The 23767-nt window shown below is 45.1% G+C and overlaps 1 protein-coding gene across 1 annotated transcript in view; it reads left to right on the top strand.

The window, feature by feature from the left end:
- The window catches only part of SLAIN1 (SLAIN motif family member 1), a 110960-nt gene extending 89490 nt beyond the window's left edge, over positions 1-21470 (top strand). The window contains exons 10-11 of the mRNA XM_038763050.1: positions 12601-12886; positions 20399-21470. Coding sequence (XP_038618978.1) covers positions 12601-12886; positions 20399-20474 — 362 coding nt within the window. The 3' untranslated portion in view covers positions 20475-21470. The remainder of the gene's footprint in view (positions 1-12600; positions 12887-20398) is intronic.
- Positions 21471-23767: the final 2297 nt, after the last annotated feature.

Genomic DNA, 23767 nt, shown 5'->3' on the forward strand with positions numbered 1-23767 from the left:
GTCCCTGGTTCCCCACTCCTCAAAAACCTCGAGTTTGATTGCCCATCCACCTCCTTATCACAAAGAAATTCCTTACCATTGGCTTTTAAAGCGCTCAGTCACTTCGCCCCCTCCCTCCTTCATCATCATCATCATCATCAATCGTATTTATTGAGCGCTTACTGTGTGCAGAGCACTGTACTAAGCGCTTGGGAAGTACAAATTGGCAACATATAGAGACAGTCCCTACCCAACAGTGGGCTCACAGTCTAAAAGACTGATCCTTGGTCCTTACCTCACTGATTTTCCACTTCCACCCAGCCAACGCACTTCACTCCTGTAATGCCAATCTATTCACTGTACCTTAATTCATTGTTGGGTAGGGATTGTCTCTATCTGTTGCCGATTTGTACTCTCCCAAGCGCTCAGTACAGTACTCTGCACACAGTAAGTGCTCAATAAATACGATTGAATGAATGAATGAATGAAAGGAGGGCGGTTGGTCGCGTGGGTTGCCAGGAGTTGTGGCCAACTTGGGCCAGCAGCCCCGAGAGTGGTGTAAATTGGGGGGGACTAGGAGGGTGCTACATTGATTGACTGGTATTGATTGAGTGATTACTGGGGAAGCAGCGTGACTCAGTGGAAAGAGCCCGGGCTTGGGAGTCAGAGTTCGTGGGTCCCAATCCCAGCTCCGCCACTTGTCAGCTGTGTGACTTTGGGCAAGTCACTTAACTTCTCTGTGCCTCAGTGACCTCATCTGTAAAATGGGGATGAAGACTGTGAGCCCCCCGTGGGACAATCTGATTACCTTGTATCCTCCCCAGTGCTTCGAACAGTGCTTTGCACACAGTAAGTGCTTAATAAATGCCATCATTATTATTATTATTTATTGAGCACTTACTGTGTGCAGAGCATCTCATCTGTCTCTCCAATGACCCCTTGCCCGTATCCTGCCTCTAGCTTGGAACTCCCTCCCCCTTCACATAATGATAATAATGGCATTTGTTAAGCGCTTACTATGTGCCAAGCACTGTTCTAAGCACTGGGCTAGGTACAAGGTAATCAGATTGTTCCACGTGGGGCTCACAGTCTTTATATGTTGCCAACTTGTACTTCCCAAGCGCTTAGTACAGTGCTCTGCACACAGTAAGCGCTCAGTAAATGCGATTGAATGAATGAATGAATGCCCATTTTACAGATGAGTTGACCGAGGCCCAGAGAAGTTAAGTGACTGGCCCAAAGTCACACAGCAGACAAGTGGCGGAGCTGGGATAAAAACCCGCAACCTCTGACTCCCAAGCCTGTGCTCTTTCCACTAAGCCACGCTGCTTCTCAAATAGTGGTTTTTGTTAAGCGCTGACTATGTGCTAAGCACTGTTGTAAGCACTGGGATAGTTAGAAGGTAATCATGTTGTCCCACGTGGGGCTCACAGTCTTAATCCCAATTTTACCTGTCGTGCAACCACAGTCCCCATCTTCAAAGCCTTATTTAAATCACATCCCTTACAAAAGGCCTTCTCTGACTAAATCCTCACTTTCCTACTCCCTCTCCTGTCTGCAGAGCCCTTGTACTCAGATTTGTACCCTTTATTATTAATAATAATAATAATGATGGTATTTGTTAAGCGCTTACTATGTGCAAAGCACTGTTCTAAGCGCTGGGGCGGTTACAAGGTGATCAGGTTGTCCCACGGGGGGCTCACAGTTTTTAATCCCCATTTTAGAGATGAGGTAACTGAGGCACAAAGAAGTTAAGTGACCTGCCCAAAGTCACACAGCTGACAGTTGGTGGAGCCGGGATTTGAACCCATGACCTCTGACTCCAAAGCCCGGGCTCTTTTCACTGAGCCATGCTGCTTCTCTTTATTCATCTAACCCTCAGTCTCATAGCACTTGTATACCTCTCTATAATTTATTTTAGTATCTTTCTTCCCCTCTAGACTGTAAGCTCCTTGTGGGCAGGGAACACGTCTACCAACGCCCTTCTATTGTACTCTCCCAAGAGCTTAGAACAGTGCTCTGCACATAGAAAGTGCTCAATAAGTACGATTGATGAAATCAGTGTGACAAAAGGAGCATTAAAGGGCATGTAACTCACCATCCCGCATTTTTCCCAAACAGAATTTCAGATTTTTGCCTTTATCAAGATGCTATAATTCAAAAGGTAGAAGAGGCCTATACTTTGAGCCCCTCCATAGCACGAGTTCTCATTTGGGGACTAAAAAGCTGTTAGGGAATTAGGGAAGATTCTTCTGCCAGTACTGTCTGTCTAGATTCAGCGTGTCACGGTCTCAGAAGAAAGGCATGAGACACGGTGAGCCTTACAACGGGAGTTTACCGTAACAGTGGCTTTTGCAAGCGCCAGAGAAATGGCTGAATTTAAAGGTGTTCAGTATCTGTCAGATTGGCAAATCTGAGCGGTCTTGAACTGTAGATATACTTTAATTTTACTAGAGAACGAGAATATGCTACCTTGAATTCAAGTTTTGAAATCCAGTGACAAAATTTGGCTTTCTAAAATAGTGTGGGAAAATGTGGTTGGCAGTGTTGGTGCCAAATATCTCATTTATCCACTACGGCAAAAGACTTTTTTTGCAGAAGAACCTAGAATAGTAGGGGACCTCTCCTTTCTTTCCCTTGAGTGATTAAAAGGTTCCCTGTGGGGTAAAGAACAGCCTCCCTGGATAATTCTCCCTTCCTTGTCTTCTCTGCACTTGGATCCAGTGCTTAGAACAGTGCTTGGCACGTAGTAAGCACTTAACAAATACCATAATAATAATTATTATTATTATTTTTATCTGTGAGCTCTGGACATTTGATATTCGCCCCACTGTCAACCCCACACATTACTTTATATGCATAACCCTAAATTATGAAAGAGTCCGGGCTTGGGAGTCAGAGGTCATGGGTTCTAATCCCGCTCCGCCACGTCTGCCGTGTGACCTCGGGCAAGTCACTTCACTTCTCTGAGCCTCAGTTATCTCATCTGTAAAATGGGGATTAAGACTGTGAGCCCCACGTGGGACAACCTGATCACCTTGTATCACCCCCAGGGCTTAGAACAGTGCTTTGCACATAGTAAGCGCTTAACAAATGCCATTATTATTATTATTATGTTACAATTATGGCTGTCTCTCCAATTAAACTGTAAGATCATTCATTCAGTCATTTTATTGAGCACTTACTGTGTGCAAAGCACTGTACTAAGCACTTGGAAGAGTACAATATAACAATAAACAGACACATTGTCTAGAGGGGGGAGCAGGGAGGGCTCGTTATGAGACAGGGAACGTGTCTGCTAATTATGCTGTATTGTGCTGTCTTACATGCTCAGTACACTACTCTGTACGTAGTAAGCACTCAATAAATACCACTGATTGATTCATCGAATGATCTACCAATCGAGTGCTGGGATTTCAGATGATTAGAGAAGCAGCTTGGGGGAGTGGCTAGATCACAGGCCTGGGAATCAGAATGTCATGAGTTCTAATCCCGGCTCTGCCACTTGTCTGCTGTGTGACCTTGGGCAAGGCACTTTACTTCTCTGTGCCTCAGTTACCTCATCTGTAAAATGGGGCTTGAGTCTGTGAACCCCACGTGGGGCAAGAGACTGTGCCCAACCCGATTTGCTTGTATCCACCCCAGTGCTTAGTACAGTGCCTGGCACATAGTAAGCGCTTAACAAATATAATTATTATTATTATGATGCTTGGAGGCATCCTTTGCCCCCCAGTCCTGAGGTAGGAAGGAAAGAGGGATGAGGGGGGATGTTTCACGATGCAGTCATTAGTTTCCTTGGTAAATTTGTCCTTTTTTCTTCTTTATTTTCTTTTGCTTGACAAGATTAAGGCCCAGTAGTCACTATCAGATAGAAAACCCCGTTTGGATGGGGAAAAGCATCTTTCAGCGCTTAGAACAGTGCTTTGCACATAGTAAGCGCTTAACAAATACCATCATTATTATTATTATCTTTTATCACACTTTTTTTTTTTTTTGCTCCTTTCCATTTTCAAGGTGAGCAGTAAATTCCTAAATAGGGCTTTCCAGGCAGTTTCAAATGTGTCAGGAGCAAAGTCTTTTAATCATTTTGGATGAGGTAATCAGCACTTTGAAATGTGAAATGAATTGTTTGCTCTACTTGAAGGGAAGGAAAGGGTAGTACTTGAACAGAAATTGAAAATAGCAATAGAGTTTAACAAAATCCCTTAACTCTGAAGACATTATGTGTGGGTTTTCTTTGGGTTTCAGTCAATCTAGCAATCATTCAGTGGTATTTATTGAGTGCTTACTATATGCAGAGCACTGTACTAAGCACTTGGGAGCACGCAGTGCAGTTCATTAGATAGAAATGATCCCTACGACTAGGAGCTTTTCTACAGATCTTGTTTCCCTCAAGTTTCTTGTTTAGCCTAGGAATACAAGTATGTATCTCATAATTCAATTATTTTTCCAATTTGTGATACCTCCTCAGACATAACTCTGTGAAGAGAAGCAGCGTGGCTCAGTGGAAAGAGTGCGGGCTTGGGTGTGAATTCTGGCTCCGCCACTTGTCAGCTGTGTGACCTTGGGCAAGCCACTCAACTTCTCTGTGCCTGTTACCTCATCTGTAAAATGGGGATTAAGACTGTGAGCCCCAAGTGAGACAACCTGATCACCTTGTATCCCCCCCAGCGCTTAGAACGGTGCTTTGTACATAGTAAGCGCTTAATAAATGCCATCATTATTATTATGAGAGCAAAAAGGAAGACAGTCAGCCTATCGATGATATTTATTGAGCTCCTACTGAGCGAAAAGCACTGTACTTAGCACTGGGACAGTCCAACAATAGTGTGATGCATGTCCACATAGCATGATTCATGTTTACTTGTACATATTTACTATTCTATTTATTTTGTTAATGATGTGCGGTTACCTTTAATTCTCTTTGTTCTGACAACTTGTCACCTGTCCACACGTTTTATTTTGTTGTCTGTCTCCCCCTTCTAGACTGTGAGCCCGTTGTTGGGTAGGGACCGTCTCTATATGTTGCCAACTTGGACTTCCCAAGCACTTAGTACAGTGCTCTGCACACAGTAAGCGCTCAATAAATGCGATTGAATGAATGAATGAATGTTCCCCATCCTCAAGGAGCTTATGATCTGATAGAGGAGACTGACAAAAATGATTCAAAAATAAAGCGACAGGGTCATTTTTCTACAAAAATGCCTTGGGCATGTCACGTCAAAAAACTCCAATGGTTGCCCATCCACGTCCGTATCAAACAAAAACTCCTCTCCATTAGCTTTAAATCAGTCCATCACCTTGCCCCCTTCTACCTCATCTAACTCTTTCCTTCTACAACCCAGCCCACATTCTTCACTCCTCTTGTGCTAACCTTCTCATTGTGGCTCAGTCTCGCCTGTCTCACCCCTGACTCAATCAATCAATCAATCAATCAATCGTATTTATTGAGCGCTTACTGTGTGCAGAGCACTGTACTAAGCGCTTGGGAAGTACAGGTTGGCAACATATAGAGACAGTCCCTACCCAACGGTGGGCTCACAGTCTAAAAGGGGGAGACAGAGAACAAAACCAAACATACTAACAAAATGAAATAAATAGAATAGATATGTACAAGTCAAATAAATAAATAAATAAATAAATAGAGTAATAAATATGTACAAACGCATGTACATATATACTCTTTTAGACTGTGAGCCCACTCTTTTAGAATGTGAGCCCATTGTTGGGTAGGGACCGTCTCTATATGTTGCCAACTTGTACTTCCCAAGCGCCTAGTACAGTGTTCTGCACACAGTAAGCACTCAATAAATACAATTGATTGATTGATTGATATACAGGACATATATACATATATACAGTATTGTGGACCTGGAGGGCCTCCTTCCTCTAATCTGACAGGCAACCACTCTCTCCCGCTTCAAAGCCTTACTGAAGGCCCATCAGGAGATGTGTGCCATCATCATCATCATCATCATCATCATCAATCGTATTTATTGAGCGCTTACTGTGTGCAGAGCACTGTACTAAGCGCTTGGGAAGTACAAGTTGGCAACATATAGAGACAGTCCCTACCCACCAGTGGGCTCACAGTCTAAAAGGGGGAGACAGAGAACAAAACCAAACATACTAACAAAATAAAATAAATAGAATAGATATGTACAAGTAAAATAAATAAATAAATAGAGTAACAAATATGTACAAACATATATACATATATACAGGTGCTGTGGGGAAGGGAAGGAGGTAAGATGGGGGGGATGGAGAGGGGGACGAGGGGGAGAGGAAGGAAGGGGCACTGTACTAATTGCTGGGGTGGATTTAATCCAGTTGTATTGGACACAGCCCCTGTCCCACGTGAGGCTCACAGTCTTCATCCTCATTTTAAAGGTGAGGTAACCAAGGCACAGAGATGTTATGTGACTTGCCCAAGGCCACATTTGTACAGTGCTCTACACACAGTAAGTGCTCAATAAATACAATTGAATGACTAAGGATATAATAGAAAGAGGCCTTCCCAGACTTAAGTCCCACTCTTCCTCATCTCCCACTCCCTTCTGCATTGCCCTGACTTGCTCTCTTTGATCTTCCCCCTTCCCAGCTCCAAAGCACTTATGTACGTATCTGTAATTTTGTTAATTTGTATCGATGTCTCTCTCTCCCACTATAGATCGTGAGCTCGATGCGGGCAGGGAATGTCACTATAATTTGTTAAATTGTACTTTCCCAAGCGCTTAGTACGATGCTCTGCACACAGTAAGTGTTCAGTAACTACAATTAAATGAATGAATAATAATAGTAATGATAATAATGGCATTTATTAAGCTCTTACTATGTGCAAAACACTGTTCTAAGCACTGGGGAGGTTACAAGGTGATTAGGTTGCCCCACAGGGGGCTCACAGTCTTAATCCCCATTTTACAGATGAGGTAACTGAGGCCCAGAAAAGTTCAGTGAGTTGCCCAAAGTCTCACAGCTGACAATTGGCAGAGCTGGGATTTGAACCCATGACCTCTGACTCCAAAGCCTGGGCTCTTTCCACTGAGCCACGCTGCTTCTCTGACTAAGAATATAACAAAGTAGAGGATGATATAGCAGATGAACACTTTTATACAAATATGCTGTGTACATAAATGCTGAGGGGCAAATAATAATAATTATGATATTTGTTAAGCGCTTACTGTGTGCCAGGCACTATACTAAGCGCTGGGGTGGATTCAAGCAAATTGGGTTGGACACAGCCCCTGTCCTGCATGAGGCTCACGGTCTTAATCCTCATTTTACAGATGAGGTAACTGAGGCACAGAGATGTTATGTGACTTGCCCAAGGCCACATTAGTACAGTGCTCTGCACACAGTAAGTGCTCAATAAATACAATTGAATGACTAAGGATATAATAGAAAGTAGGGGATGATATAGCAGAATCAACACATTGTATACAAATATGCTGTGTACATAAATGCTGAGGGGCAAATCATAATAGTAATTACGGTATTTGTTAAGCACCCACTATGTGCCAAGCACTGTACTGAGCTCTGGGGAGGATTCATTCATTCAGTCGTGTTTTTTGAGCGCTTACTGTGTGCAGAGCACTGTAATAAGTGCAGATACCATTGGGTTGGACACAGCCCCTATCCCGCATGGGGATCACAGTCTTCATCCATTTTACAGATCATCATCATCATCAATCGTATTTATTGAGCGCCTACTGTGTGCAGAGCACTGTACTAAGCACTTGGGAAGTACAAGTTGGCAACATATAGAGACAGTCCCTACCCAGCAGTGGGCTCACAGTCTAAAAGGGGGAGACAGAGAACAAAACCAAACATACTAACAAAATAAATAGAATAGATATGTACAAGTAAAATAAATAAATAAATAGAGTAATAAATATGTACAAACATATATACATATATACAGGTGCTGTGGGGAAGGGAAGGAGGTAAGATGAGGGGGATGGAGAGGGGGACGCAGGGAGAGGAAGGAAGGGGCTCAGTCTGGGAAGGCCTCCTGGAAGAGGTAAGCTCTCAGTACAGATGAGCACAGAGAAGTTAAGAGACTTGCCCAAGGCCACATTAGTACAGTGCTCTGCACAGAGTAAGCACTTAATAAATATGATTGAATAAAAATCCATCAGTGCCAAGGCTGGCTGCTGCTGCGTGGACATGACTCAGGAATGGTGAATTTACACTCCAGTAAGTTCACGAGACAATCTTTTAAACTCATTTCAGTTCTTCCAGTTAAATATGTTAAAACAACAACAACAAAAATCCCCTTTTTTCCACAGGAGACGTTTAACATTTGGTCTTTGGACATAGGAAGCCAAGGGGAGCCCCAGGTCTAAATTCATCATCTCCCTAATTTCTCAGAAAGCTCCTGCCTCAACCCCTCTGTGTGAATCCTTCTGGAGCTGGTTGATAATGGGTAGGGGGCTCAGAGAGAGAAGCTGGGGCAGGGAGGAAATGCTGAGGAGATACCATCTATGTGCCTACAGGCCTAAATTAATCCCCCCCATTTTACCTCCTTCCCTTCCCCACAGCACCTATATTTATGTATATATGTTTGTACATATTTATTACTTTATTTATTTATTTATTTTACTTGTACATATCTATTCTATTTATTTTATTTTGTTAGTATGTTTGGTTTTGTTCTCTGTCTCCCCCTTTTAGACTGTGAGCCCGCTGTCGGGTAGGGACTGTCTCTATATGTTGCAAACTTGTACTTCCCAAGCGCTTAGTACAGTGCTCTGCACACAGTAAGCGCTCAATAAATACGATTGATGATGATGAACTGTCAGCTCTGGGCCTCAAGCAAATGTTCTTTTTAAACAGTCAGTAAAGCAGTTCTTTCTACTTAGGCACAAATTGGCTCATTTTCCCGTAGGGGAATGTTAGGCGGTAATGTTAGGGCTGGGCATGGGCATCATCCTGGTTTGTCTTTATGTTATTCCTGGATATTGTGGAAGCAAGAATGGTCAAGGCCTTGCATTTATTTGTCCCCTCTCTCTCTGACCTTTCCCTCTGAGCTGTTTCAGCTCTGGGCCTGCTTGACCGCCTCTGAGTGTACTTGATTATTGATTGAGCTTTAGTGAAGCACACCACAACATAGCTTAACATACTTTCCAAGCGCTTAGTACAGTGCTCTACACACAGTAAGAACTCACTGAATATGATCGACTGAATCAACTGAAGAGAAAACTACTCCCCTGACTAGTCAGGACCCAGACGGAGCCCCCTCTTTCCTCTCCCCCTCGTCCCCCCTCCATTCCCCCATCTTACCTCCTTCCCTTCCCCACAGCACCTGTATATATGTATATATGTTTGTACATATTTATTACTCTATTTATTTTACTTGTACATATCTACCCTATTTATTTTATTTTGTTAATATGTTTGGTTTTGTTCTCTGTCTCCCCCTTCTAGACTGTGAGCCCACTGTTGGGTAGGGACTGTCTCTATATGTTGCCAACATGTACTTCCCAAGTGCTTAGTACAGTGCTCTGCACACAGTAAGCGCTCAATAAATACGATTGATTGATTGACCCTGGCTATGTTTATCAGTAGCATGGGGATCAACTAGAGAACAAACCAGGTCCAGGACTGGACGGAAAACGCTGGAGGTACTTTCTGCTTTTTATCCTAAAGTGTTTCTGTACCGTATTCACTCATTCATTTAATCGTATTTATTGAGCGTTTACTGTGTGCAGAGGACAATACTAAGCGCTTGGGAGAGAGTACTACAGCAATGAACAGACACATTCCCTGCCCACAAGGAGCTTACAGTCTAGAGGAGGGGAGACAGTTATCAATATAAGTAAATAAATTACAGATATGTACATAAGTGCTGTGGGGCTGGGTGGGAGGAAGAACAAAGGGAGAGAGTCAGGACATGCAGAAGGGAGTGGGAGAAGAGGAAAGCGTGGACTTAGTCTGGGAGGGGCCTTGGAGGAGATGTGCTTCAGTAAGGCTTTGAAGGACGGGAGAGTGACGGTTGGATTTGAGAAGGGAGGGCATTCCAGGCCAGAGGCAGGCCACGGGTCGGTGGCAAGATAGGCGAGATGGAGGCCCAGTGAGAAGATTAGCACCAGAGGAGCAAAGCGTGCGGGCTGGGTTGTAGAAGGAGAGAAGCGAGAGCAAGGTGATGGAGGTGCTTTAAAGCCAATGGTGAGGAGCTTTTGTTTGAAACAGAGGTGGATAGGCAACCACCGGAGGTTTTTGAGGAGCAGGGTGCCATGCCCTGAACGTTTTTATAGAAAGATGATCTGGGCAGCGAAGTGAAGTATGGACTGGAATGGGGACAGACAGGAGACCGAGAGGTCCGCAAGGAGGCTGATGCAGTAATTCAGGTGGGATAGGATGAGTGATTGTATTAATGTGGTAGCAGTTTGGATGGAGAGGAAAGCGAGGATTTTAGCGATGCTGTGAAGGTGGGACCGACAGGATTTGGTGATGGGTTGAATATTTGGGCTGAGTGACAGGGAGGAGTCAAGGATAATGCCAAGGTCAGGGGCTTGTGGGACGGGAAGAATGGTGGTGCCGTCTACAGTGATGGGAAAGTCAGGGAGAGGGCAGAGTTTGGGTGGGAGGATAAGGAGCTCTGCTTTGGACGTGTTAAGTTTGAGGTGACGTGTTAAGTTTGAGGTGACGTTAAGTTTGAGGAGATGGGAGGGTATCCAAGTAGAGATGTCTTGAAGGCAGAAGGAGACGTGAGCCTGGAAAGAGGGAGAGAGATCAGAGGAGGAGATGTAGATTTGGGTGTCGTCAGCATAGAGATGATAGTTGAATCCACGAGAGCGAATGAGTTATCCAAGGGATTGAGTGTAGATCATCATCATCATCAATCGTATTTATTGAGCGCTTACTGTGTGCAGAGCACTGTACTAAGCGCTTGGGAAGTACAAGTTGGCAACATATAGAGACAGTCCCTACCCAACAGTGGGCTCACAGCTGGCCTTGAGTAGCAGAGAAACTCTGTCCATCAACCATCAGTCCCTACTAGTGCTAGAAGAAGCAGCGTGGCTCAGTGGAAAGAGCCCGGGCTTTGGAGTCAGAGGTCATGGGTTCAAATCCCGACTCCGCCACATGTCTGCTGTGTGATCTTGGGGAAGTCACTTAACTTCTCTGGGCCTCAGTTACCTCATCTGTAAAATGGGGATGAAGACTGTGAGCCCCACGTGGGACAACCTGATCACCCTGTATCCTCCCCAGCGCTTAGAACAGTGCTTTGCACATAGTAAGCACTTAACAAATGCCAATTATTACTATTATTATTAAGAAGCACTAGTAGTTATAAACTACTAAACTGGGAGTCAGAGGTCATGGGTTCTAATTCTGGCTCTGCCGCTTGTCTGCTGTGTGACTCTGGGCAAGTCACTTAATAATAATAATAATGATGGCATTTATTAAGCACTTACTATGTGCAAAGCACTGTTCTAAGCTCTGGGGAGGTTACAAGGTGCCAGGCACTGTACTGAGCTCTGGGGTGGATTCATTCATCCAGTCATGTTTATTGAGCGCTTACTGTGTGCAGAGCACCATAATAAGTGCAGATACCATTGGGTTGGACACAGCCCCTATCCCGCATGGGAATCAGAGTCTTCATCCATTTTACGGATGAGGTAACTGAAGCACAGAGAAGTTAAGTGACTTGCCCAAGGCCACATTAGTACAGTGCTCTGCACACAGTAAGCACTTAATAAATATGATTGAATGAAAATCCATCAGTACCAAGGCTGGCTTCTGCTGCGTGGACATGACTCAGGAAGGGTGAATTTACACTCCAGTAAATCTTCATCCCTGTTTCACAGATGAGGTAACTGAGGCCCAGATAAGTGAAGTGACTTCCCCAAAGTCACACAGCTGACAAGTGGCGGAGCCGGGATTTGAACCCATGACGTCCGACTCTAAAGCCCGTTCTCCTTCCACTGAGCCACACTGCTCCATGCCTCAGTTACCTCATCTGTACTGTCTCTATATGTTGCCAATTTGTACTTCCCAAGCGCTTAGTACAGTGCTCTGCACATAGTAAGCGCTCAATAAATACGATTGATGATGATGATGATGATGGGGAGGAAGACTGTGAGCCCCACGTGGGACAACCTGATCACCTCTATCTACCCCAGCGCAGTAAGTGCCTTAACAGATACCGTCCTTATCATTATAAACTTGTCTAGTGTGGCTCAGTGGAAAGAGCACGGGCTTTGGAGTCAGAGGTAGTGGGTTCAAATCCCGGCCCCACCACTTGTCAGCTGTGCGACTTTGGGCAAGTCACTTCACTTCTCTGGTCCTCAGTTCCCTCAATGGGGATTAAGACTGGGAGCCCCCCGTGGGACAACCCGTTCACCCTGTAACCTCCCCAGCGCTTAGAACAGTGCTTTGCCCATAGTAAGCGCTTAACAAATACTAACGTTATTATTATTATTCCCTCCGTAAACACAACCCGGAGTCCGTGAGGTGGTAAGCCCACTGTTGGGTAGGGACTGTCTCTCTATGTTGCCAATTTGTACTTCCCAAGCGCTTAGTACAGTGCTCCGCACCTAGTAAGCGCTCAATAAATACGATTGATTGATTGATTGATTGTCGAGAGCTGTCTCCTTCATTCCCTTTTCCTCTTCGCAGTTCCCTCCCCGGGCCAGCTGCAGCATCGGGTCCACAGCCTGGGACACTTTCCGGCCTCGAGCCGGCAGCCCCTGAAAGCCACCGCCTACGTGAGTCCCACGGTCCAAAGCAGCAGCAGCAGCGGTCCGGCGTCCGGCGGCCCGCAGCCGTACCCCAACAGCGGCATTCCCGCCCCCGCCAAGATGACAGCCCCCGGACTAATGGGGCGCAGCGGCCTACCGAGGCCGTCGTTGGCCGTCGGTGGGAGTAACCTGCCCCGGAGCAAAATCGCCCAACCAGTGCGCAGGTAAGAGCCCTAAATAATAACAATAATAATAACGGCGGCATTTGCTAAGCGCTCACTATACGCGAAGCACCGTTCTGAGCGCTAAAGCCCGTGCCCGATCCCAGCTCCTCCACCTGTCTACCGCGGCACCTTGGTCACTTCTCTGGGCCTCGGTTACCTCAGCTGGAAAATGGGGAGCTACTACTGGGAATCCCAGCAGCGTGGTATCATCATCATCATCATCAATCGTATTTATTGAGCGCTTACTATGTGCGGAGCACTGTACTAAGCGCTTGGGAAGTACAGATTGGCAACATATAGAGACAGTCCCTACCCAACAGTGGGCTCACAGTCTAAAGAGTGGGCTCACGGTCTAAAAAGTGATGTGCTGCAGGTCATAGAAGGCCTCCCGGGGCCCGCCCCAGCCAGCCGCCCCCAGCCCCGGTTATCATCATCATCATCATCATCATCAATCGTATTTATTGAGCGCTTACTATGTGCAGAGCACTGTACTAAGCGCTTGGGAAGTACAAATTGGCAACATATAGAGACAGTCCCTACCCAACAGTGGGCTCACAGTCTAAAAGGGAGAGACAGAGAACAAAACCAAACATACTAACAAAAGAAAATAAATAGGATAGATATGTACAAGTAACATAAATAAATAAATAAATAGAGTAATAAATATGTACAACCATATATACATATATACAGTATCATCATTCAGTCAGTCAGTCGTATTTATTGAGCGCTTACTCTGTGCGGAGCACTGTACTAAGCGCGTGGGAAGTACAAGTCGGCGGCACACGGAGACGGTCCCGACCCAACAACGGGCTCACGGTCTAGAAGGGGGAGACAGACAACAAAACAAAACATGTGGACGGGTGTCAAGTCGGCAGAACAAATGGAATGAAAGCTAAATGAATAGAATGAAAGCTAAATGGCACGGATAGGAGTCGGAAGGCCGTGGAGCGAGAGAGGTCAGGATGTAGATTTGGGGGTCCACCGTTTGTCTGCTGTAGGGCCTTGGGTAAGTCACTTCACTTCTCCGGGCCTCAGGTTACCTCCTCTGCAGACTGTGAGCCCACTGTTGGGTAGGGACCGTCTCTATGTGTTACCAACTTGTCCTTCCCAAGCGCTTAGTACAGTGCTCTGCACACAGTAAGTGCTCAATAAATTGATGATGAATGGGGATTGAGACTGTGAGCCCCACGTGGCACAGGGACCGTGTCCAACCCGATTTGCTCGTACCCACCCCAGCGCTTGGTACTGTGCTTGGTACATAATAAAAGCGTAACAAATACCACAATTATGATTATGGGGCCTAGTCTATTATTATTATCATTATTATTATGTGAGATGTGGATTGGGTCCAACTTGATTAACTTGTATCTACCCCGGCGCTTAGTACAGTGGCTGGCACACAGTAAGCACGTAATCAATCAATCAATCGATCAGTCAATCAGTCGTATTTATTGAGCGCTTACTGTGTGCAGAGCACTGTATTAAGCGCTTGGGAAGTACAAGTTGGCAACATATAGAGACAGTCCCTACCCAACAGTGGGCTCACAGTCTAAGAAGGGGGAGACAGAGAACCAAACCAAACATACTAACAAAATAAAATAAATAGAATAGATATGTACAAGTAAAAAAAATAAATAGAGTAGTAAATATGTACAAACATATATACATATATGCAGGTGCTGTGGGGAAGGGAAGGAGGTAAGATGGGGGGGATGGAGAGGGGGACGAGGGGGAGAGGAAGGTAGGGGCTCAGTCTGGGAAGGCCTCCTGGAGGAGGTGAGCTCTCAGTAGGGCCTTGAGCTCTCAGTAACAAATACTATGAAAAAAACACTGAGTTGGGGCCTCGGGAGCCCAACTTTCTCAGCCGAAGGTGGTCCGCCCCAACTAGGAGCAGTAGTGGGAGAAAATCTCTACTTCATTCATTCCGTCATATTTATTGAGCGCTTACTGTGTGCAAAGCACTGTACTGCTGCTTAGCCTCTGGGGATGGGGTCCTCCCAAGTTCACCGTCAGGGCCACATGGGAATTGGGGTGTGCGGTGTCCCCTCCCCACCCAACATGCGGCTCCTGTCTGGAAGATCATCTCTGCAGTCAGTCAATCATGTTGATTGAGTGCTTACTGTGTGCAGGGCACTGTGCTAAGCGCTCGGGAGAGTTCAACATAACAGGCCCCTTCCCCGCCCGCAAAGAGCTTACAGTCTAGAGGGGGAGACCCCTCTCTACATGTTTTGTTGCCTGTCTCCCCCTTCCAGACTGTGAGCCCGTTGTCAGGGAGGGACCGTCTCTATATGTTGCTGACTTGTACTTCCCAAGCGCTTAGTACTGTGCTCTGCACACAGTAAGCGCTCAATAAATACGATTGAATGAATGAATGAATAATATGTCGCCCCCTTTTCTGACTACCAAAGCTCCTCTGTGCTTGGGGCGGAAGCATGCGTAGAGAAGCAGCGTGGCTCAGTGGAAAGAGCCCGGCCTTTGGAGTCAGAGGTCACAGGTTCAAATCCTGGCTCCGCCAATTGCCTGCTGTGTGACCTTGGGCAAGTCACTTAACTTCTCGTGCCTCAGTTCCTTCATCTGTAAAATGGGGGTTAAGACTGTGAGCCCCCCGTGGGATAATCTGATCACCTTGTAACCACCCCACCGCTTAGAACAGTGCTTTGCACACAGTAAGCGCTTAATAAATGCCATTCTTATTATTATTAGATCCGGTTCTGGGAGAAATACAAGTTGTGCGGGCTCCTCTCCTTCCCTGGAATGTAGGCGGGAAGGAGCCAGGATCGGAGGGCTCTTGGGAGCGGAGGAAGGACAGCCTCCACGCGGATGTTAGGAAGCAGAGGGAGGTTTTACAGGTCATGGTGACGTCCGCGAGCTGGACCCTGCTGATCACATTTAGCTTTATAATAATTACGGTATTTGTTAAGCCCTTGCTATGTGATGGGCACTGGTCTGAGCGCTGGAATAGATTCAAGCTAATCGTGTCAAGCTAAGCTAAGCGCTTGGGAGAATACAATGCAAGAGAATTAGCAGACATGTTCCCTGTCCTTAATAATAATAATAATGGTGGTATTTGTTAAGCGCTTACTATGTGCAAAGCACTGTTCTAAGCGCTGGGGGGGATACAAGGTGATCGGGTTGTCCCACTTGGGGCTCACAGTCTTAATCCCCATTTTACAGATGAGGGAACTGAGGCACAGAGAAGTTAAGTGCCTTGCCCAAGGTCACACAGCTGACAGTCAATCAATCAATCAATCGTATTTATTGAGCGCTTACTTTGTGCAGAGCACTGTACTAAGCGCTTGGGAAGTACAAGTTGGCAACATATAGAGACAGTCCCTACCCAACAGTGGGCTCACAGTCTAAAAGTCTAAAAGACTAAACGACAAGTGGCGGAGGCGGGATTCGAACCCACGACCTCTGACTCCCAAGCCCTCGCTCTTTCCACTGAGCCACGCTGCTTCCCCTATGAGTGAGTGAATGAGTTAGAAGCAGTGTGGCCTAGTGGAGAGAGCCCAGGCCTGGGTAATAATAATAATAATAATGGTATTTGTTAAGCACTTACTATGTGCCAAGCACTGTTCTAAGCTCTGGAGTAGATACAAAGTAATCAGCTTGTCCCACGTGGGGCTCACAGACTTAATCCCCATTTTTCAGATGAGGGAACTGAGGCACAGAGAAGTGAAGTGATTTGCCCAAAGTCACACAGCTGGTAAGTGGCAGAGCCGGGATTAGAACCCACGTCCTCTGACTCCCAAGCCCGGGTTCTTGCCACTAATAATAATAATAATAATAATGGCATTTGTTGAGCGCTTACTATGTGCCAAGCACTGTTCTAAGCGCTGGGGAGGTTACAAGGTGATCAAGTTGTCCCACAGGGGGTTCACAGTCTTAATCCCCATTTTCCAGATGAGGTAAGTGAGGCCCAGAGAAGTGAAGTGACTTGCCCAAAGTCACACAGCTGACAATTGGCGAAGCCGGGATTTGAACCCATGACCTCGGACTCCAAAGCCCGGGCTCTTTCCACTGAGCCACGCTGCTTCTGCTTCTTCCTTCTGGGTATCAGAAGGACCTGGGTTCTAATCCCAGTTCTGCCACTTGTCCGCTGTGTGACCTTGGGCAAGTCGTTTCACTTCTCTGTGCCTCAGTTACCTCATCTGTAAGATGGGGATTCATTCATTCATTCAGTTGTATTTATTGGATTAAGACTGTGACCCCATGTAGGACATGGACTATGTCCAACCTGATAAGCTTTTATCTACCTCAGCACTTAACAAATACCATAAAAAAGTGTCAAAGAAGGGAGTATTTTTTTTCCTGATTCTTTAAAGACTTTTCTGTTTGAAATATGTAAAGTTATTTTTGAAGATTTAGTTTACATTTGAACAACTTCTCTATAAGCTTATCTTAGGCAGGAAATATGTCTTCCAATTCTGTTGTATTGTACTCTCCTAACCTCTTAGTCCAGTTTTCTCTACGCAATAAGTGCCCAGTAAATACCGTTCATGATGATGTATTGTTTACTGTACGTTCTAATTAACTCTGACATTTCACCTTTAAAGTCTTGAGAATCTTATAATTGAATTAATTTTAAAAATCATCTAAAACCTAAAGTGAGGAAAAAATCACGTTAATCAGTTAATATCAATTAATAAATGGTATTTAATGAACATTCACTATGTGCAAAGCACTATTTTAAGCAGTTGGGCAAATACAATCGAATAAATAGACCTAATAATAATAATAATAATAATAATAATAATGGCATTTATTAAGTGCTTACTATGTGCAAAGCACTGTTCTAAGCGCTGGGGAGGTTACATAGAAAAGCAGCATGGCTCAGTGGAAAGAGCCCGGGCTTTGGAGTCAGAGGTCATGGGTTCAAATCCCGGCTCCGCCAATTGTCAGCTGTGTGACTTTGGGCAAGTCACTTCACTTCCCTGGGCCTCAGTTACCTCATCTGTAAAATGAGGATTAAGACTGTGAGCCCCCCCATGGGACAACCTGATCACCTTGTAACCTCCCCAGCACTTAGAACAGTGCTTTGCACATAGTATGTGCTTAATAAATGCCATTATTATTATTATTACAAAATGATCAGGTTGTCCCATGGGGGGCTCACAGTCTTAATCCCCATTTTACAGATGAAGTAACTGAGGCCCAGAGAAGTGAAGTGACTTGCCCAAAGTCACACAGCTGACAGTTGAGGGAGCGGGATTTGAACCCATGACCTCTGCCTCGAAAGGCCATGCTCTTTCCACTGAGTCATACTGCTTTTCATAAGGACCTAAGCCCTGTCCCCAAGAAACTTACAATCTAATAAGAATTGAGCAAGCCCTAGAGTAAAGCAGACAACTTCCTTTTCTGACTATCCAAGTAAATTTGAATTTTCAGATTCTGTTTCCAGACAGGGGCTGATAAATGATAATATCCCCTACAACATTTCCTGACTACTTATTAGGTATAGAGCACTACTGACTTTTACTTCATATCAGAAGTAAAAGTCATGAGGAGTTTATGGTCTATGATCTTCCGTGCTCGACTTATAATAATAATAATTGTGGTATTTGTTAAGCACTTACCGTGTGCCTGGTACTGTACTAAGTGCTGGGGTGGATATAAGGAAATTGGGTTGGAAACAGTTTCTGTCCCGCTAAGGATTCACGGTCTTCATCCCCATTTTCCAGATGAGGTAACTGAGGCTCAGAGAAGTTAAGTGACTTGCGTAAAGTCACACAACTGTTAGGTGGAGGAGCCGGGATTAGAACCCATGACCTCTGACTCCCAACCCCGGGCTCTTTCCATTGAACCACGCTGCTTCTGACATTTACTATTCCATTTATTTTATTTTGTTAATATGTTTTGTTTTGTTGTCTGTCTCCCCCTTCTAGACTGTGAGCCTGTTGTTGGGTAGGGACCTTGTACTTCCCAAGCGCTTAGTACAGTGCTCTGCACACAGTAAGCGCTCAATAAATACGATTGAATGAATGAATGAATGAATCTCGCTCCAGACTGAGCCCCCTTTTTCCTCTCCTCCTCCCCATCCCTCCCACCCTACCTCCTTCCCCTCCCCACAGCACCTGTATATATGTTTGTACAGATTTATTACTGTATTTATTTTACTTGTGCATATTTACTATTCTATTTATTTTGTTAATGATGTGCATCTAGCTTTATCTCTATTTATCCTGACGACGTGACACCTGTCCACATGTTTTGTTTTGTCGTCTGTCTCCCCCTTCTAGACCGTGAGCCCGCTGTTGGGTAGGGACCGTCTCTATATGTGGCCAACTTGTACTTCCCAAGCGCTTAGTACAGTGCTCTGCACACAGTAAGCGCTCAATAAATACGATTGAATGAATGAATCTTGGAGCAGGCGACGGCTTCCTCAGGGTCCGTGTGCACAGCCCTTGTCACAACTGAGCACAGAATCTCTGCAGATGCTCAGTACAGTGCTTTGCTTGCAGTAAACATTCAATAAATGCGATCAAATGAGTGAATGCAGTTGGTGAAATGGGCAATTTGTGTCCCAAGAGGGACTCAATACCTCTTAATTGGTCATGATGCCTTTATCCCTGGGGTATCAATCAATCAATCAATCAATCAATCGTATTTATTGAGCGCTTACTGTGTGCAGAGCACTGTACTAAGCGCTTGGGAAGTACAAGTTGGCAACATATAGAGACAGGCCCTACCCAACAGTGGGCTCACAGTCTAAAAGGGGGAGACAGAGAACAAAACCAAACATGCTAACAAAATAAAATAAATAGAATAGATATGTACAAGTAAAATAAATAGAGTAATAAATATGTACAAACACATATACATATATATATGTTTTAGAGAAGCAGCGTGGCTCAGTGGAAAGAGCACGGGCTTTGGAGTCAGAGGTCATGGGCTCGAATCCCGACTCCACCACGTCTGCTGTGTGACCTTGGGCAAGTCAGTTAACTTCTCTGAGCCTAAGCTACCTCATCTGTAAAATGGGGATTGAGACTGTGAGCCTCACGTGGGACAACCTGATCACCTTGTAACCTCCCCAGCGCTTAGAACAGTGCTTTGCACATAGTAAGCGCTTAATAAATGCCATTATTAATTAATTAATTATACGGGTGCTGTGGGGAAGGGATCACTTCCCTATCACTTCCGTATTAACTTTGGTCTGGTTATTAGAGCAATCAATCAGTCCATCAGTGGTATTTATTGAGCACTTATTGTGTGCAGAGCGCTGTACTAAGCTCTCGGGAGAGTACGATATAACAATATAACAGACGCATTCCCTGCCCACAGTGAGCTTACAGTGTAGATAGGTACAGAAGAGAGACCTATGGCATCAGGATTTCCTTGGAAATAACCAAAGAGGCTGGGATCACCCGTTACGGATATCCAGTACAGTTCTCTGCACTGACTGACACTCATTTGGACCCCCTTTCGTTACCAGCTCCCGGATCGAGTCTGAAATCGCTGACCGTTAGCTTGACGATTAACCCGTTTCCCTCTTCTTTTCCTCCTCAGCTTTCTCCAACCGCCAAAGCCTCTGTCTTCGCTCAGCGCCGTACGAGATGGAAGTTGGAGAGACGGCTGCTATTGACCCAGCTCGGCCGGAGCTCCGGAAATTCGGGAAAGGAGGGGAAACGAGGATCGCCACCCAGCAGGCTGGGTGACTGTAGAATGAGTGTTACAGGACCATTCTTCCCTTTGGGTGTTTAATACACGCACAGCGCGTTCTTATTTTCAAAGCGGACCTGTCGTCGGACACTGAAACCTTGCACTTAAATATCGGCCTGAAATACCGCAGTGTTCTCCAGTCCGCGGCTGCCGTACGATGATATTTAGGACGGTTTTATAGAACTGCCGTGTACGTGAAATCATTTTTTGAGAGAATTAAGATATGTGGATGTAAATAATGCTCTGCCGCATCGATTTTTAAGGCAACTTAAATATACTTACACATTCTAAACACCTTTTCCTTTACACGTACTGTATGAATTTTAATTCATTTCCCATTTGCGAATGGGAGTTTTAACATATGCTCTGAATTTTTTTAACGGTTTACAGGATTCTTAGTTTCTTTTGTACTCGTTTCCTGGTGCACCACTCTGAACCACTAAAAAGATTTACATTTTGGGTGCCATACAAATATTTTCGTGTTAAGGTACTATTTTTTTAGCACTGGAGATATATCAACCCTCCTCCCGCCCCCCTAAAAAAGCCCTACATCATTTTATTTGAGAAGTATACCTTTGTTGGATGTGAACAGAACAAGAGCCAGAGAAATCCACGCAGCAGAATCTTAATAATTTGTCCGTTTTTCTTTTTTTTTGTGTTAATTTATTTGTTATGCGTTTTGTATTTATACTGTCACAAACACATTGCACTTAAAAGCTGCAATGTTTGCTAAACTATGGATGGTGTTCGATACTTTATTACAAAGTATAAAACTAAAGTTTTTATTAACAGTGGCTTCTGGAAATCGAATGCATTTTCATGCAAATAAATCTTTTTGATAGACCTTTTGCAAAATCCAATTGCACTAACGAAGGCTTTCTTATGACATATGACTTAATCTTTGTTAGAACTGTGTATACTGCTGTTTTTGAATGTTTCAGAAATAAAAAATTTATTTCGGCAGTCTCATGTCATGCGTGACTTTGCAGTATAGACCAAATGAATGAAACTAGCTGGGCGTGAGGATCGTATCACTCCTAGGAAAATCACTTTATTTGGAGCATCAAGACGGTGCCAGAATTTGCAAACCCAGAGCTTAGGAACAGGAGAGTAGCTGCCAAGAAAATGCAAAGCTAGAACGGAATTCATTTTCTTCTTCGGAAAAATGAATGTAACTTTCCTCTGTTCGGAAACGCGCGTGTTCGGAAAAGCCGTCCACCCCAAAAGCGGGTTTGAAAGATTCAAGACTGTGAGGCTGAAAGTTGACACATTTTCTCCTATTTTTGTCTGTCTCTTAAAGGATCCAGCTCTTGACGCGGTGATGGCATTTTGGGTGTCGTGGCAGAAAGGGTACGATGTCTGCTGAAGCTAAGCAAGCCGTCCATTGCGTCTTTTGGAAATAACACGTCTAGGGCTGTCTCGCTTTTATTTACCCCGAGGGAGCGACTGCCGTCCTGCCAAATTGGCTCCATTCCCTGCTCAGTGACCTTGGGCAAGTCACGTCACTTCTCTGAGCCTCAGTTACCTCGACTGTAAAATGAGGATTAATATGGCGAGCCCCACGAAGGACAGGGACTGTGTTCAACCTGATTAATTTGTATCTACCCCAGTGCTTAGTACAGTGCCTGGCGCATAGTCAGCGCTTAACCATTAAGGGAAAATAAAAACGTACAGAGGTGTGAGGAGAACAGAGCCTAGAATCCTGGTGGAGACCGAAATTCTCCGGTGATTGGTGAGTAGGGACCAATAAAGGGGAGACATGAAGTTGTAGCATTGATTGAGCACTCACTTGGTGTGGTACGCTGAACTAGATGCTCAGGGAAGCAGCCTGGCCTTGGGAGTCAGAGGTCATGGGTTCTAATCCCCTCTCTGCTGTGTGACTTCACTTCACGGAGAAGCGGCGTGGCTCAGTGGAAAGAGCCCGGGCTTTGGAGTCAGGGGTCATGGGTTCAAATCCCAGCTCTGGCAAATGTCAGCCGTGTGACTTTGGGCAAGCCACTTAACTTCTCTGTGCCTCAGTTCCCTCGTCTGTAAATTGGGGATTAAAGCTGTGAGCCCCCCATGGGACAACCTGATCACCTTGTAACCTCCCCAGCGCTTAGAACAGTGCTTTGCACATAGTAAGCACTTAACAAATACCATCATTATTATTATTATTATTCTCTGTGCCTCAGTTACCTCATCTATAAAATGGGGATGAAGACTGTGAGCCCCTCCATGGGACAATCTGATCTCCTTGTAACTTCCCCAGCACTTAGAACAGTGCTTTGCACATAGTAAGCGCTTAACAAACGCCGTCATTATTATTATTATTAATCTCCTCTCCACCGCTTGTCAGCTGTGTGACTTTGGGCAAGTCACCTCACTTCTCCGTTCCTCGGTTACCTCATCTGTCAAATGGGGATGAAGACTGTGAGCCCCCCGTGGGACAACCTGATCACCTTGTATCCTCCCCAGCGCTTAGAACGGTGCTTTGCACATAGTAAGCACTTAACAAATGCCATCATCATCATCATCATCAAACGCATAATTGAGTTGGAAATCCTGCTGTCTCCACAGCCTCCTCCAAGATTCTCTTCCATTTCTTCATCGTTGGTGCAGAAGCAAACATGCCAGAGGCATAAGGCCCTACTGAGAGCTCACCTCCTCCAGGAGGCCTTCCCAGACTGAGCCCCCTCCTTCCTCTCCGTCTTGTCCCCCTCTCCATCCCCCCCATCTTACCTCCTTCCCTTCCCCACAGCACCTGTATATATGTATATATGTTTGTACGTATTTATGACTCTATTTATTTATTTATTTTACTTGTACATATTTAGTCTATTTTATTCTGTTAGTATGTTTGGTTTTGTTCTCTGTCTCCCCCTTCTAGACTGTGAGCCCACTGTTGGGTAGGGACCGTCTCTAGACGTTGCCAACTTGTACTTCCCAAGCGCTTAGTCCAGTGCTATGCACACAGTAAGCGCTCAATAAATACGATTGAATGAGTGAAAGAATAGAGCGGCAGTGTGGCCTAAGGGAAAGAGTACGGGCTGGGAGTCCGAGAACCTGGGTTCTAATCCCAGCTCTGCCAGTTTGTCTGCTGTGTGACCTTGGGCAAGTTGCTTCCCTTCTCTGTGCCTCGGTTAACTCATCTGGAAAACGGCGATTAAGTGTGGGTCGTGGACTGTGTCCAACCTGATTGACTTGTACGAAGCAGCGGGGCTCAGTGGGAAGAGT

This window comes from Tachyglossus aculeatus, chromosome 2, assembly GCF_015852505.1.
Source record: "Tachyglossus aculeatus isolate mTacAcu1 chromosome 2, mTacAcu1.pri, whole genome shotgun sequence".
NCBI lineage: Eukaryota > Metazoa > Chordata > Mammalia > Monotremata > Tachyglossidae > Tachyglossus > Tachyglossus aculeatus.